The 16,556-nt window shown below is 44.3% G+C and overlaps 1 protein-coding gene across 3 annotated transcripts in view; it reads left to right on the top strand.

The window, feature by feature from the left end:
* Positions 1-6,354: 6,354 nt before the first annotated feature.
* Positions 6,355-16,556, top strand: part of LOC143341660 (A disintegrin and metalloproteinase with thrombospondin motifs 7) — a 43,453-nt gene continuing 33,251 nt past the window's right edge. Inside the window, exons 1-2 of one of the 3 annotated variants that reach the window (XM_076764657.1) lie at positions 6,355-6,943; positions 14,439-14,620. In XM_076764657.1, the coding sequence (XP_076620772.1) occupies positions 14,536-14,620 (85 nt within the window). In that variant the 5' untranslated portion in view covers positions 6,355-6,943; positions 14,439-14,535. Of the gene's footprint in view, positions 6,948-14,438; positions 14,621-16,556 lie in introns of all 3 variants that reach the window. The other 2 variants (XM_076764647.1, XM_076764666.1) reach the window with 2 other exon arrangements.

Here is a 16,556-nt window from a genome sequence, read left to right as displayed (position 1 = left end):
CGGGCCGACGAACCACGAACAAAGATAAAAGCGACACCGCGATATTACCGTTCGCATTATCGAAGTCGATACTCGTTCAATTTTACGCTCAGGTTCGGTTAACGACAATCGTTTCGAGTACACTTGTTGCACTTAGTTCGAAACCGAACGACAAGTGGTTTCGCGTTACCGAAAGCATTTCATTATTCGAATCGCTGAGGAAACGGTACGTACATTATACGCTATTGCTCCTAAGCCTTCATTAAAAAATGATTTTCTCTTCGCGTTTGGGAGAATCAATGCATTCTTCGTTGGTGCCACGGAGAGTGGTGGTCACACGATCGGTTCACCCGGTACGTCGAATGCGGTTGTAATTCTTTCCATGGTTATACTCGAATCGATCCAAATATGGTCTCGATCAACCCATCGATCAATTTCAGGTGACTTTGGAGTCGCGTCAGGCCGACTGGACCTCGCTGTTTTTTCTATCAACTGTGTTTTAACACGATTGCTTTACCCGTTGATTAAAGAATTATTATTGTTATTATTAAGTGGTGCGTCTTCCTCTCTGAAATCCCATCGACACATAAAATTACCTCCTGCTTGGTCGCGCGTCGCCAAAGCTCACGGTGGTCGTGTTGATTTATTAGAAACAAAAAGAACAACCGCTGGGTGCATCCTATTTACGTAATCCCGTAACAGAGCAGCGTAAAACCCGCTCCAGCTTGCTCGTCTCTGTCGAACGAGCAACGAGAGTATGTCCGTCTGGATGCTTCGGGGTGGTCCGTTCGCGTTCGTCACCATGGCTGTCGATGACAACCGGTCATTGGCCGAGAAATAATTAAGTCCGTAAGTGGTGGAAGGGATGTTCGACGCATCAGGATCGACGGAAGCGTCTAGATAAAGATTTCGCGTTAAATCGCTATAAATATATCGTCTAAATGAGGTGCGTGGCGCGTCGAGTGACTTTGTTGTTTGCAAGCCATAGAGATTTCTTTGAAAACGTAAAAGTCCATTGAAGAATAGGTTGAACGAACGATCAAGCTCGAGTTTCTGCGTTTGTCCGGATGAAATTCTTCTGCTGTCAAGTACGGCTGACCGTTTTGTTTGCAGGATAGATTTCGATCGGTCCGCTCGTTTGCAATAGACTTTTGTCCGATCGTTCGGTTGGATTCTAACGGCTGAACAATGTATAAACTCCAGGCTCGATCCATTAAACACTCGCCAGAATTGTCCTCGTTCGTAAGAAGTTTAAACTTAGTTTCAGGTTCTTCCTATATTTAGTCACTGTCTTTCGCGCTTAATGTTACGATATATTATCCATTTTTCATCTCTGGTCGCAATCTGCTCGTGAATCGATGAAAAGAAAAGCACGACTCCTCGGCGGAAATTTCTTCCGGACGATTCATGCGATAATAAATCTTTCCAATTTCCACGCCTTTCCAGAGAGGCTTTTTAAGCGTCGAAGAACGATGGAACGATTCAAATTGTTCGCAACGTTACGTCGATTAAATTCAATATAAATCGTTAAAAAATGTTTATTGTAACTACGTTATCTATGTAATAATAAATCTAGCTTTGGAAAAAAATTGGATCAACGGGACCGTCGAGTACGGATGAATTTGACGTATGACGTCGCATGAAAAACAGTTGGATCGCCGACTGGATCGCGTTACCCTACTTGCAAGTATTTTACAGTCGATTGATTACTACCGAGTGTAGGAACTCAATGCATCCTGGCGGATACGGTCCGGTAGACTCAATCAAACGCACACCGACCGGTTCGAAGTTAATTCGACGTTATGGTTGATCGTTTGTCATACGCGAGAGCAAACGAATCTTACTTGGAGTCGTTGCGTTTTCTCGAGTCGAGCGGAAACGACGCCGATCGCGAATACGGAGTGGGTGGTCCGTACGCGCCATTTTATTTATCCGTCGCTCGATTCACCAACGGACGAATGCCACTCGCTTTGACCGTCTTCCATTCGCGGAATCACGACGTTTTCGAATATTGTTTATCGGTTGAACGCGGTGCCTAACATCCTTCAAGACTCGTTCATCGTTTCTGAAAATGTAACGCAATTTGGATCGTAAGTGGAGAACATTTTGATCGAGTTCGAAATAAATCATCTTGATTCAACCGAGTCGATGATACGATTCTTGCACAACGATCTCCGCCTTGCTCGATTAATCTTGTTTTATCCTGAAATCGATAACAGATATTTTATCGCGTGACACGTTTGATGCAATTTGAAGCGTTGTGCGAGAATACGTATAATGAACGCGCCGCGCCGGTGCTCCAGTTGATCTTGCTAGCAGCTGCTGCAGCAGAAGGTCGTATCGATTCTAAAATCCATGGATGGTCGACCCACGCGAACGAGTTCGTAGACCGTATGAATAGCTACTAGGTGCTTATTATCAAGAGAGTCGTTTCAAACGTCGTACATCTTCCGCTGACAATTAACAAAGCATTACCTTCGACAATTTCGGGTACACCGCGAGAGCATTCGTCGCGAACAAATCTTCGATGACGAATGAACAGCGAATAAACCAAATTGGAAGAAAACGGGGTAAAAAAGGAAACCCTTGGAAGGTGGTGGAACCGTATAGGAGTGAAAAGAGGTCTGAAATTCAATGGAGATAAATCTTTGCGAACCAAGATGGCAAAAAGAGGGGAGAAGTCTTGAGGCAACTAACTTTTTTCGGAGACAAGATAAGACATTATCTAGAAGAGATCAAGAAACGCTAAGAACCAGCGGAGAAATAAAAAGGGCATTAAAGTAGTCGGAAACTCGGCGCGATATCTGGTGTTTGGTGCGACAAAAACAGATTACCATCAAACACCAAGAAAGCGTCGTATTATTGCGCTTAACCGCGAGGAATACCTATTTGGTTGGTTAATATTTTTTTTGATAGCATCACGATGAGATGTTCGTGCCCTTTCCTACGAAAAGAATGATGTATTTGGGAAACGTAAGACGAGAATTTTCATACCCCACGTTTGCTGTTCGAACGACTCGAAAATACCTTGAGGCAAATTCGATGTTCGCGCGTTTCGATCCAAGTAATCGTTCGGCGACAATTAATTCTGTCGCAACAAGTGTTTTTCTTATGCGGCTCGAGCGCAGAGAAAATTGCCCCGCGTGATGGCTGTTTCCATTCAACGACGTTCTCATAATCGTATTCGTGTAACGTGAGATTCCTGAAATGCGCAATTATCGTATCGAGTGACGTTGCGTTCCAGCGAAAGCGACCGCAACTCTGTGCAGAAAATTCCCGCGAATAGTTGCGTTTAAGTTAGTGCACGTGAAGCGTAGTTCTTTGAAAAATGGAATTTACCAGTGGTCATATTGTTTAAAAATAAGTAATACAAGTACTTGTAAGTATTTGGACGTCGTACCTGGACTATTATATTTTCTTTGACCCATTACTTGGACCATTAGCGAAAGCAAAAGAACATTGAACAGTGTGAATAAAGCGATCGTATGGACTTCGATCGCACTCTGTCCTTCGCTTGACAAATTGTATTGGCTTTAGGGGCTGTCCATAAATTACTTTAAGCTTTTCCACGAGATTTTTATCCATCCTGCTGCATAAGAAATTAGCAGATTTTTCTTACCTCTATCTTACGTAATTGTCCTCCTTGTCGTAGATTAAATTCTTTTAAGAGTTCAAATTTTTTGCGACACAGCAATTAATAATAAGTAAAAAAAGCAACGAGGGAACAATTTCTTTTTAGAATTGGACTTACCGTGAAGCGTAAAAGGTCTTACGTAAAATGGAATTTGAATCCTCCACCGTTCCCTTTGTGAGGAAATGCAAGAAAAATTCCAACTCCTCCACCTTCCCTTAAAAGCTTTACCTAATTTATGGACTGCGTCGAAGTTGGTAACGAAAGTTTTCCATTTGAAACAAAAGCATATCGTTGATAACAATTCGACTATTACGCGAGAGTTCCGTAAACCATCGATCGAGTAGGGATGTAATTCATTAGATAAAATCTATATTCTAAAGTAAGAAATCTCGTAGAACGTGCAACGGATTCACAAATCGCGATTCGAAGCTTCGATGACAAAGGTAGCGTACGATCGCGGATGACAATAACGGCAGTGAACCATGCTACGGCAAATTTATGCTGATTTGCGAAACGGCGCGGGGATCGAAAGAAACAATCGATCGTTCGCCGGTATTTATGAACTCGTCGAAAGAACGTAGCCAATCTCGAAGGAGACAGCGAAGAAAGAGAATATTTATCGTTTATTCCCCAGGGTGTAACTCCAGGCAAGAAACATAGATCTCGACGATTCGAAGTTTATTCGCACGTGTAGCAGAGTTCTTTTGATTTTGCGAACGGGCACATTGCAAATACAGTGGGAACCTCGATTAACCGGCTTCCTCGGGACCAAGACAGTCCCGATAAATCGAGATGCAGGGGAAAAAAAACATAAAATGACAAGGAATACGGTTTTGTAAAGATTTCATACGAGTAAACATACTACGATATATGTATAAATATTTACACTCGCGTTTTTTTTTTATATTTCTTGTCTCGTACCAAGGGATGAACGCTCAGGATTACCAACCCCCTGAACATTCTCTGTATCATCGAGGAAGGATGTTACACGATTCGTCTGTTTGTTACAAATTTACTATCGTTCTACGGTACATTTTTTTAATTACACGCGTGTTTCCAAAGGGAACGTTTCGTCTTTGACAAAAAGACGAAGCAAACTAATCCTTTTTAATACGTCGGAAAGAGAGAAAATTTGCGACAGGGGAGAGATTTATGCGCACGGTGCGCGCACACGCAATCTGTACCGAGCAAAACGAATTAAAGGCAAAACAAACGGGAACAAAATTCGAAGAAGAAACGGCGAGAACAGACGCAAGGAGCGAAGAGGAATAAGGAGAGAGATAGGCGCGATACACGTTGGAAACTTGACGCGCGCGTATACGGCGAACGAAAACCAGGAATAAAACGAAGCTGGAGCAAAGCTCGAGACAAGGGGGAGGAGGGAGAAAAGGGAATGAATTTCGCAATGCGCGATAGCGAGACGCGACGTGTAAATAAATTCACGAACAAAGTTGCACGGACGAGGAGCGTTGCAGGATCGGAAACGTCTGGAACCGGAGAACAGGGACCAACCTACGAGAGAAGAGGCCAAAAGAACTTGGAAAAGTAGCGAACGAAGTAACGCGTATTAGGGGTGTCCCATAAGTATGCGTTGAAAATTTTCTGACAAGATTTATATTTCCATAAAAGTGGTACCGATGCATCGTTGAAAGGCAGTCGATTAAAACGAGTCCAAACACGACGTAGATCGGATAATTCTTGCTTCGATGGAGTCGCGATCCAAGACATTGATCTACCCGTCATTTTTTCAATTTCATTTTCAAAGAACGAAAGGAGAGTTTCCTTGATCGAATGGTAGAAAGAATCATCCTCGTAGTTTTTTCAATTTGCACGAATGTTACAGCATAACACCTACGGTGCTCGTCGGATCTTGCACCGAGCAACTTTCGTTTCAGACGTTGGATAGCGAGAAAGAAACTTTACGACAATGGATCGCGGAAAGTTGTTTCCGGTGGTTCGTAGAACCAGTTTATGGACGAAATAAGTTTACGGACGAAGGATCGTCGAGAAAAATCGTTAAATAAACTGTTGATTATACGTGTATCGAACACCCCAGCGTAGATGAAGCGGCGTGGACGGTGGTGCAAGAAGTAGAGGGAGACAGATTCCTCGGACCAAAGACGAAAGACGCGGGAAGGAGAGCAAAAGTCACAGGAGAGGGCAATGTAGATCGAGAAAGAGGGAAAGAGAGGAACGTACAAGAGACACGAACCGGTAAAAAGAGCAACGGATAAGAGGAGAAGGCGAGAGAGCAAGGGGAGAGGGATCGGACTGGAAGAGAGATGGACCGAAAGAAAGAGGAAGGGAGAGTGGCCGGACAGAAAACGGGTCCACGACTGGGTGGAGGAACTAGTCTTACCTAGTAGATTGCCCTGTCTCGATTCTCGGTTCTCGGTCCGTGCTTTTGCGGCAGACCAAGGTAGGAGGGAACCACCGAGTTAGTTCTCCGTCCAGCGTAACCGAGCCGGAGGAGGCGGAAAAGAGGGGCGAGATCGCGAGCGCGCAGTAGAGGCTACACGTAATCCGTGTATCGTACGAACGTACCATACGCGTTCGTTGCGACGGGGGAGGCGGAAGGAGGGCGAGTGCAGGGCCAGCCGAGCAGAGAGGAAACAAGACGGAGAGGAGGATCGTGTGTACATAGACCATCGGAAGAGTGTAGCGGACCATTAGTGTTGTGACGGCGACCGTGCCCACGGCTTCTCCGCCGGACCGGCATCCGTGTTCCGTCATTTCTGTTTCCCTCTTTATCTCGCTCTTTCGCTATCTTTCACGCCGTTTCCACCTCCCCGCGTCACCAGAGGGTCTATGCACCACAAATACCTCCCCCTTTCTTTTCTCACCCTGTTTCCTCCCTTGCTCCCTCCCTTGGTCGCGCTCTTTTCGACGATTCACCGCTCCTCTCGCGTCTCTCGTGTCTCGCTCTCTCTCTGCCGCTCCGTTTCTCCCTCTCCTGGCTCGCGGCGGTCCCACGCACATCCCCTCCTCGCGTAGCGGGCCCTCCCCCACGGGTCCGTTGTTCCGAGGCGCGGGCGCGGACACGGACACGGACACGGCCGCGAGCGCGTTTTCATGATCCGGTCACTTCCGGCGAAAAGTGAACTGTTTGACGATGAACCGACGAACCCGATGAACCTTACCGCGCGAACGTTCGTCCAAGAAGCGGGGGAGGCCAGAGCATCTCGGCGCGCCTGTCGCCGACAGTGCTACATCCACGGGATAGTTTGTGCGGAGAACGTGAGCGCAGGTGTTTCGAGATAGTGCACCGTCGCCACTGTCGCTGCCGCCACAACCGCCGCCACCACGTGCTGAACGGAAACGCGACGATCGGTGGGTACGTACTTTGGCCACGCGATTTAACCATCGCGTTACACCGCTTCCTGTTCATTAACCAAACCGGCACCAACTACCGATTACATTTCGGTTCGCCCAAACAAAAGGATACCACGCGCCTGGTGCTATCTTTATTCCTCCAGTTTCAATTACCTCACCTTTCAAACATTCACCGGTTCGACGAGCGATCATTGGTGTTCGAATATTATTTTTAACATTCCCGATCATTCGTCACGTGCACTGGATTAACATCGTGGAAGGCGTTTGCCGTCGGCTCCCGCTCCTATGTTGTTTGCTCGTTTGTAGGGTTTTCCAACGACAGCGACAGAACTTTCGATCGTCGTAGTCGCCATATTTGTTGTTTCGTCGTGTCACGTGACGTTTGTATTCGGTAATGCTTTACGAGTCATCGTGATATTCAAAGTGCAACTAGCGCAGAGAATATTGCGAATTCTGCGCGAAGAGCTCGGGTCTTCGTCCTTGCAAGATTCGGTTAACTCGAGGATCGGTGATGAGTTTGCTGAATGGGCTCTCATCCTGGTGCCTTTGCCAACAAAATGGAACTCGCTTATGTATAATATAAATGAATTTGGGAATTAGAAAACCTTGTAGCAATCGAAGATCAGGATTGACTCGGCTATCGTGTGCTTTGCTTCCACGTGCTTGTGACAAGGGTCCTCAAATTATTCTACAGAAAAATAATCGTTCAAACTGGTGAAAGTCAAGAGCATTCTTCTCTAATCTAAACGATCACCTAAAGTTATTACGTTGTAGCTAAAGAGAATTAAGGGGGATAAGGTTTTTGTAATACGCTGTGGAATAATGAGCAAACAGAACAGAACCGACGGATTCGCCCGAAGCTATCGCGAGTTCTCCTGAAAACTGATAAAAAGCGTTCTCCCTGCGTAAGCGAAACATATATTTCTCGTAATAACGACCGCACGACCGTTTCGTTATTGTATCGATACGCAAATTAACCCTCGACACAGACATTCTATTAACGATGCCTTAAACGAAGTCTCGAACGCTCGCTTATTTACGATACGTGCTAGTACGTCGAACGCGAAACGCTCGTAGAGGACACTAGACCTTTGTCCGTGTACAACGACACGGTGATTCCGTCTCTGTTCGTAAATTTATTCGTCGATGTACCCAACATTTTCCCAACATCGTTCGTAAATGTTAGAGGAGTCAAATATAAAGTTTCGTTCGAGTCCATTAAATCGGTTAAAATTTCGTAAAAACAATTTTTCAAAATGTTTCTCCAGTCCAATATTGTTCTTCCTCGCAGATCAAAAGTGCAGACCTTTCGTGAAACCCGTATATGGTCAGACGTTACAGTCAGTCATCGCGAGACAAAATTGCTCGACAGTGTCCACATTCTACTTACACGTAGCACCACGTTTCAGTTATTTTGAGGTGTTCAATAGTAACTATTGAAGTATACTATTGTATATGAAACATACTATCCTACATTCTGCGGTGAATAAGCGTCGTTCTACGAGGAGTACTTTATCGCTTCTAATTCTGTATGTATGTAAACGAGAGCCCGTGTTAAGTGTGCAGGTCGTCGGCCAGGGGTTAATTGTCGATAAAAACTTGGATACGTACGATACATCTATAGGTATACAGGAATCGAAATTATAGTTGCATGTCTGAAAGATATACATTTTCGCGTTGCAGAACATTTCTCGTGCTTTTTCGAGCAATTAGAACGCACGACCTATATGCACAGGTCAATTCGTACCTTGAAAGATTAAAAATAACAAAAACGTTACAACATGTAACTGAAAATAACGAATGCTGTACAATCATCCGTGGGATATCGGTATCGACGATTGAAAATTTGTTGCAACGAAGGACGAAATTCATTAAATTCTTCGTGCATGGTCCGCGGATTACGTAACCTTCGCTCGAAATGGGTTAATGTCTTGTTTCGTGCGAAGCCCCGTGATTATGGTACGTATCCCTGTGGCGAACAAATCGACGCAAACGGGACGCTTTCTTCGGATCATTACGTTGTTACACGCTAATGAAAACGTGAAAGCACACGGGATCGGGTAGTTCCCATCAACCTCGTCAAGTCGCTTGTCAAATCCGAAGATTACGAATTACGTTGCACTTAATGACCGAGTTGTCCCGAATACGAAGGGACAGGGGCAATTATTAAATCGTTAAGACGGGCCATACGGGCGAAGGTACCGCAGACACATCTTACGATACAGAGTCCCGTGCTTCTTTTCAAAGAATCCTTAACGTGTAAGCAATGCAAGATTATCCCTTCGGTGGCCAATCACCCCGTCAATTTTAATAAATATCAGGTTGCACCGTAGTAATCGGAATTCCCTTTTAGATATCTGAGAAACGATATATCGTACGTACGTAATCAGACAAACGTACAGCGACTCTTATTAATATACGGGTAGTTCGTCATTTGAGTAATTATAATAACAAAGTTATTGAATTTATTGTCTTTATACTATAATAACATATACCAGACCCTTCTTTTATACGATATGTTATTACACGATTGTAAAGTTACACGATATCCATTAACACGATTTACGTAAATGGATTACAATTGTTCGATAAATCGTTGAAAAGGATCCGATCGTTGATCGAATTACAGATTTCTAAATGAATTTGAAAGCATCTTTGTCTAGAAAAAGAGTGAGGATTTATACCAAACGAACTGGAATAGCCGTTACGGACCGGAAAATTCAGAAACGCGCGTTTCAACGAGTTAATTTAAAAATCGTCGCCCGTTAATGTACAAAAGGAGCATGCCATTAAATTGATTAATTATTCGCGCGTGTGTACGGGGTTAAAACGTGTATAAATACGCGGTAATATTTCCAAGAGCGAACGATGCACAAATTCGTTCCATTCTCGTTAACGCATTTACAGCTTGAAATAATTGTTTACGTCCGCGCGATAAACATCGCATAAATTATACATGCGAAATTCGCGCGTTATATCTTAACGGACCAGCATAAATTTGTTCAAATAACATTTCTATTCGAGGATTTTTCGTGTTAAAATGGAGGGGAAAATATCCAGAGAATTATTTAAATTTATTCCTTGTGTGTACACGAACGAACCGGTGCGCGTAGATTGTTTTTACGTACGCGACGGAACATTCGCGCATAAATATTTGAGAATCCCTTCGAAAGGCGCGGAGAAAAAGGGCGTCGCGACATTCCTTGGACGAACGCGTAAATAAACTTTCTGTTCTACTTGGATCGATCACTCGAGAAACAATGATCGCGCGGCGGCGCCTCAGCCGTTGCGTGTATCTTTGTGGTCGCATTCCTCGCATAAATCACACTTGAATATTTACCTGGGACCGCGGTCGCCTCCGTACTCGCAATCCTGATGAACTTTGAAAGCCGATTCGCGCATGGCCCGATCTCGCTACATTCCGAACGAAAAAAATTCGACTCGTCGTATTCGCTCTATCGAACGTAATCGTAGTGGGCGTTTAAACGATACTGCATTTCGTCGAACGTAGATCAAAACAAATCAGCGACAGATTATCTCTCGTAGTTTTAATTTTGCTTCGATACAATGTTCTCGTCGGTCTCGTTGGAAAACCCTGCGTAAACGATCATAGTTTCCCGCGAGTTTAAATAAATTCCCGCCGCGTCGTGACGTCTAATGCGACTATTCAGGCATATAGTCGCGCAAGGAAGCGCGGAAGAAATAAATTCCGATTTGCATCGCGTCCCGAGTAGGCGTGAATCACGCTTTATTCGACGGCGTACCCGTTTGTTTTTCGGCGCGGGCGTACATACGTGTCGCCATCGGCCAGGAACATTTTGTTGCTCCGGCGGCCATCTTTCGGTGTCGTAAATTATGCGCCAAGCGCCGGATATATGCAGGGTGTTCGGCCACCCCTGGGAAAAATTTTAATGGGAGATTCTAGAGGCCAAAATAAGACCAAAATCAAGAATACTAATTTGTTGATTGAAGCTTCGTTAAAAAGTTATTAACGTTTAAAGTTCCGCCCGTTCTGAATTTTTTTCTCGAAAATGGTTAGGATTTCGAGGGTATGTCTATCGACCAAAAACGATTGTAATGGACCCCCGTAACTAAAAATATTTTTTTTAGAACGATTTGTAATTTTTTAATTTTGTCGAAAAATTTAACACCTTCTCGAATTTTTTTCTCGAAACTGAGTAGGATTTCGAGGGTATGTCTATTGACCAAAAATGATTGTAATTGACCCCCGCAAACGACAATAATTTTTCCAGAACGATTTGAAATTTTTGAATTTAATTGTTAATAACTTTTTAACAAAGCCTCAATCAAGAAATTGATATTCTTGATTTTCGTTTTATTTTGGCCTCTAGAATCCTCCATTACAATTTTTCCCAGGGGTAGTCGATCACCCTGTATATATATATTGTATTATCAAAACCCGATATAAATTCGTCGTGCGTAAATTAATTTGAGAGCCCTCCGCGAGGATCTCGCGTACCGGGTCCGAAAGACGAATCAAAGCGGAAAAGTGGCGTCGAGAAACGAGCCTTAGCGACACGATTAAATTAACAAAAAGAAGATAGGAAGGTCCGCGTGCGACTAAGTTGATCAGCCTCCGCTGAAAGGGGGATTATAAAGTACGGAATCGCGATTGTAGTCTGACACGGAGTGGCTTCATTATCATTGCCCGGAGCGTTGCAGCCCTGTGGTCGGTGCGTCCCTTTCTTACGTTTCACCGATATTAATTAAACTTCTGCATTCATCTTCGCCGGGCATCTTTATTATGCTCGCAGAAGCGAAACGTCGACCGTTCGTGAATGAAAATTGTTAAGCTGACGCGCGTGAGATGCTGTTTTCTATTCTGGAACGTGGAAGATGCGAAACTTCTTTCGCTACATTGTAATTAACGGGCGCTTCGTCGGTATTCCGATTGGATAAAAATTGAAAATATCAGAGGGGTAAAAGTTTCTTCGAATCTTAACAAAAATTCCAAGTTATTTTTCGTGCCGTATTATCGCGTGCGTAAGTAGTAATTATTCTGTTCGCGTACTATTGCCAGGGAACCTTTAACCGTATGTGATTATTGCTGATAATAATAATAGTAATAAACAGTTTGTGTAATTGAATTATTTGGTTCGCTGCGATATATAATTAGATATTATAAACGTTGTTCCACTGATTGGTATCGAAGGAATAAAAAGGCGGACTAGTTGCGTGCTCGTTAAAAAATAGAAATAATAGATTTGACGCGTACGATTTGGATAAAAATCGATTTACCGAACGTGTAAATCGTATGGGTTGCTTGCACAACGCTCGAGATAGCCGCGCCGCTTTCGTCTCGAACGACTCCGGCGTTCTCGGTCTCGGCAGCCTGTCAATTAACTGCTATTAACATTAGCGAATTAGTCGGAGGCGAGCGTCGATACGTATTCGTAGGAGTAAATCCCGTTCGAACGGGTCCGTTGGTTGTTCCGCTTGTTCGCTTTCTCGCTCGAGCATACGCATTTTCGCACGCGCTTACCCACGCGGTCTAACATTTACTCAAATGCATTTCCGGTGCCTCTCACTTCGCGGACCGTTTTCTCGAGTTGTCGTCGTCGTCGTCGTCCCCGTTGTCCTCGTCTTCTACGTCGACCGCCCACGCGTCTCTTTTTCGAGTGGACCTCACGCCGCCATCGACTTTTCGATTACACGTCCTCCTTGGCGACGAGCATTCGATCTCTTTGCTGCAAATCCTTTGATTACCTTTAACTCGCCGATAATTATTTTACTGACAATGTTTTCAACTTACAAGTCCAATAAATCTAGCGTGTCATAAATGTTTTGAGAGTTATAAACACCAAAATAGTTTCCATTATACTGCCATAATTAACTACGTTTTCGATCGATACGAAAATATAAGCGACGTTGATCATCAAATTTCGAAATGGAGATGAACGAGAAATAACGGAATATAATGAAATTCGAGATTCGACCGAACGTCGCTGTTATATTTGCAAATTGCAACGCGGCCCTGGTCAAACGTTTGTTTTAAAATCGCGCAACAACAGAGGGAACCAATTACATTGCGCCGCTGGCAAAACCGATAATTTATCGATAATTGCCCGGAAATGTTGAGAAATGGAAATGAACACCAAACGTTGCTCGAAATCGAGAAAGTCGTAGCGTTTTTACAAACCGTGCGTTTGCAAACACGTTACCCTGGGAAAGAGTGTACCTAAAAACGATCGTTGTTTTAATAGAATAGGGAAAAATTGGACAGAGGAAGACTGATCGTTCGGTGGTCGGGAGGATTTCTCAGCGCGTTCGATCAGTCGTTGCTCGTGTCGTTAATCTCCGACGATATCCTCGTCTTGTGTGGCATATTATACGCGCGACATCTCAATCCGTACGACAGGAGACGCTTTAAAACCGCGCCTCTCTTATAAATATTCCGCAGTCGCGTCCTAAGTGGCCGCATCTGATACGAACGGGACGGTTTGTTCGTTAAACGCGTACTTAAACGATCGCGTTCAAACGTTTCGAACGGGTTTCAGCGTAACGATTCGACTCGAAATAAAACAAACCGCGTATTTATTAAGCATCGGCGGCCGATCGATGTTCGCGATGCGTTCGAGGGCATTTTGCGTTATCGTTATCGGAATTATTATCATTACGCGTTCCGGAAAGCGGTAACATCATCGACGCGCCTTCAACTCCGGTAATTTTTAATTATATCCCGTGTAGATCGTGTGCTGTGCTCTCGCTATTACCAGCTATTTCAATTTATCATTGGTAACGCGATAGAAGCCGTTTCCGCGGTATCGTTTAAATTCTACAGCTTACAACGCGCGTGTACGATCGATTCTTGTTTTAATTAGCAACTCCCACGGACGGTTTACAACCATCGCTTGCGAAACTCTGTGGAATACTGAAAGGGTTTGGGGAAATCAAAGTCAGTTGATTAACTCTCTACCTCTATGTACGAAATCAGTAATTACCGACACGGGGATACCTGTCAACACGAACGAACGTCTGATGTATCCGCGTGACAATTAACGTTTATTTAGTTTATTAACGTTAATATGTTCTATAATAATAGTAACCGTTTGAAATTAACAAAGAAGGGAAATTCGGTTTAGTCCTTCGAGTAATCGTTCGTGGAAGCACGCGTAAGTCCGACTATTCTGCGAGAAACCGTGAGAAAGGGTCGGTACGGTTGTCAGATCCAATCATAGGACTGACAGGGTCCGACCAAATCCGATTACCATAACTACCGAGAGTTACTTGGCGAACCATGAAAATCTCGCGTAACAAGGTACCTACACATCTTAGAACAAAGCTGCTGTAAAAGCGTCCGCAGGTTTCCCTCCAAACGTCTCGTTGCGAAATTTAATTTTAATTTCCTCGCTTACTAAAAATCGAGAACCTCCCTGGGGGCCGTATTAGCTCGTAAACTGTAGGTAATATGTAGATATCGTACGATAAGCGTGGGACAGCGTAGACGATTTCTTATATTTTATTGTTGCAGATCTCACGGGCGACAGACAGCTTAAAGGACGGAAACTTGTCGACCCATTGACTATCGCGTACTTATTGCAAAGCGTAGTTGCTATCTGGCCGTAATCATGCGCTATCCATTGATGCTACAAGCGTTCATCGCCGTTATGCATATCGTCCCTGAAGCCCGTCTTCATCGACCGAACGTTCGGGGTGAGTTTAAAAAATCCCACTCGATAATAAGTTAGAAGAGAATACGAGGACGACGACAGGTACTTCGCGTAGCATTATTCAGCAAAGATTTCTTCCTCGACAACTTTATCCTACCTTTACCTCGACACTCTATCGTATGATTCGTGTTCCCTTCCTTTTGTTTCTTTAATTAACTACTCGAGCATGAGTCGCTCGATCATCCACGCCGATAAATTTTTGTAGAATCGTAACTACTACCTCTTGGAAGTTAATCTCGCGTCGAGTTGGCGTCAAAGCCGAGCAGATTTTTGCAAAGTCGGCGATCGAGTCGCGTTGTACGTCAAAACCGAGGGTGAAAATTATGTCGATTGGCCGTCCGCCAGACAGCAGGTTCGCGTCGCACCGATATCCTCGATAAGATCAGCAGAATCCGTGCGGAACAAGAGACGCGTATTTATGCCGGGATGACCTGCCATCCCAGGATGACAATCAATTACAGGCCCAGCCACGTCTCCTCGATGTATTTCGAACCTTTATCGAGACAATTAAAAATCAACGTCGCTCCCCAACAATCGTTCGAACCTCGAGGGGTGCAACGAAGGTATAAATAAGGGCCGATTAGCGTTTTACGACGTGAACGAACATCAACCCCGAAAGTACCGAACCGCTTACATTTTCCTGTCGTCGTTATCGCGTTATCTCTTTTCGTTTACGTCTTTAGATCGTAACACGATGCTATTTGTGCACTTAACGGAACCGCCTCCAACGAAAACGAACCCTGAAAAATCCTCGAACAAAAGTAACACGACAGAGAGAGAGAGAGATAGCTGACAGTGAGGCATCGAATCGACCTCTCCGTATGCTTTTGTCATTTTTCACCTGGTATCGGCCAGATATCGGCTGTCGATTCTTCGAGAGAAAATAGTGTCGAAGCAACGGGACAGTTTCCTAAACAATTTTCCGTCGCGATAACAAAGTTTCAATAACTAGTTTGTCAAATAACTGGCGCGATTCGAATCGCGTATCGTCGAGACATCTATAAGCTATCGGGATGGGGCGAATCGGTACTCGTGCTATTAACTATCGCGCTTTCGAGTCGCCATTTCTCTCAACGCGAAAAAGTAACAAGAATGGAGACCCCCACGGTGCCTTTTCAATGTAGATAACTTGGCGGGATAGGACGAAGCGAACGAGACGCTCGTAAATATTTATTCGTTTTGTGGGCGCGAAGACAATGCGAACCGAGTCGAATTAGCAGCGCGAAACAGAGTCGTGTTTCGAAATTAGCCTGTCGTCGGGAAGCAATTATCGTGATCGAGGAAGAGAAAATTACAACCGATGCGGAGACGCGTTTACGCGGAGCGAAATTTAAAAATAGTTTGTTGCCGGAGTTATTGAGTGGCCGATCCGTATTGCAACAACGAGGCATTAATAGGGTTTGCAGCTCGTTGTTGCCGATGGTTCTCCTCAATTTGAAACTTAACGCCGGCAACTCGAACCACGGACCAAACCTGTAAGCCTAAACCTGTTCCTAATCCACTCGAATTTGAAACCGTCGGCCGGACAAGCTTGCAAGAATAATTTTAGACGGTTATTTGTTGTTTACGTTGTCAACCACGCGATTCCACTATACAAGGAAGGAGATTAAATCTCTCGATCCTGCGATATTTATCGGTCGACGCGGTGAAATCCACAGGAAATGGAAATTTAAAGGTTATAAAAGAAATTTCACCGTCGTCGTGCGAACCGAAAAAAAGTGGAATTCTTAAAAAACTGTTATACAGAAATTCCACGAGATTTCGCGATCGCGTAGCGTGTGTTCGTTTTATCGGGCGACCGACAAAAACTGTTCCCAAATCCGTTCGGGTAAAAGGAATCTCGGTTGGTCTTTTATCGAAGGTACGATCTCCGGTCGTCTCATGGGAATCGCGCGTAGATCGATAAACCAGATCGAAAG

Source organism: Colletes latitarsis, chromosome 1, assembly GCF_051014445.1.
Source record: "Colletes latitarsis isolate SP2378_abdomen chromosome 1, iyColLati1, whole genome shotgun sequence".
Classification (NCBI taxonomy): Eukaryota; Metazoa; Arthropoda; class Insecta; order Hymenoptera; family Colletidae; genus Colletes; species Colletes latitarsis.
The sequence above is the reverse complement of the archived record's forward strand: the minus strand, read 5'-3'. Positions and strand labels throughout refer to the sequence as shown.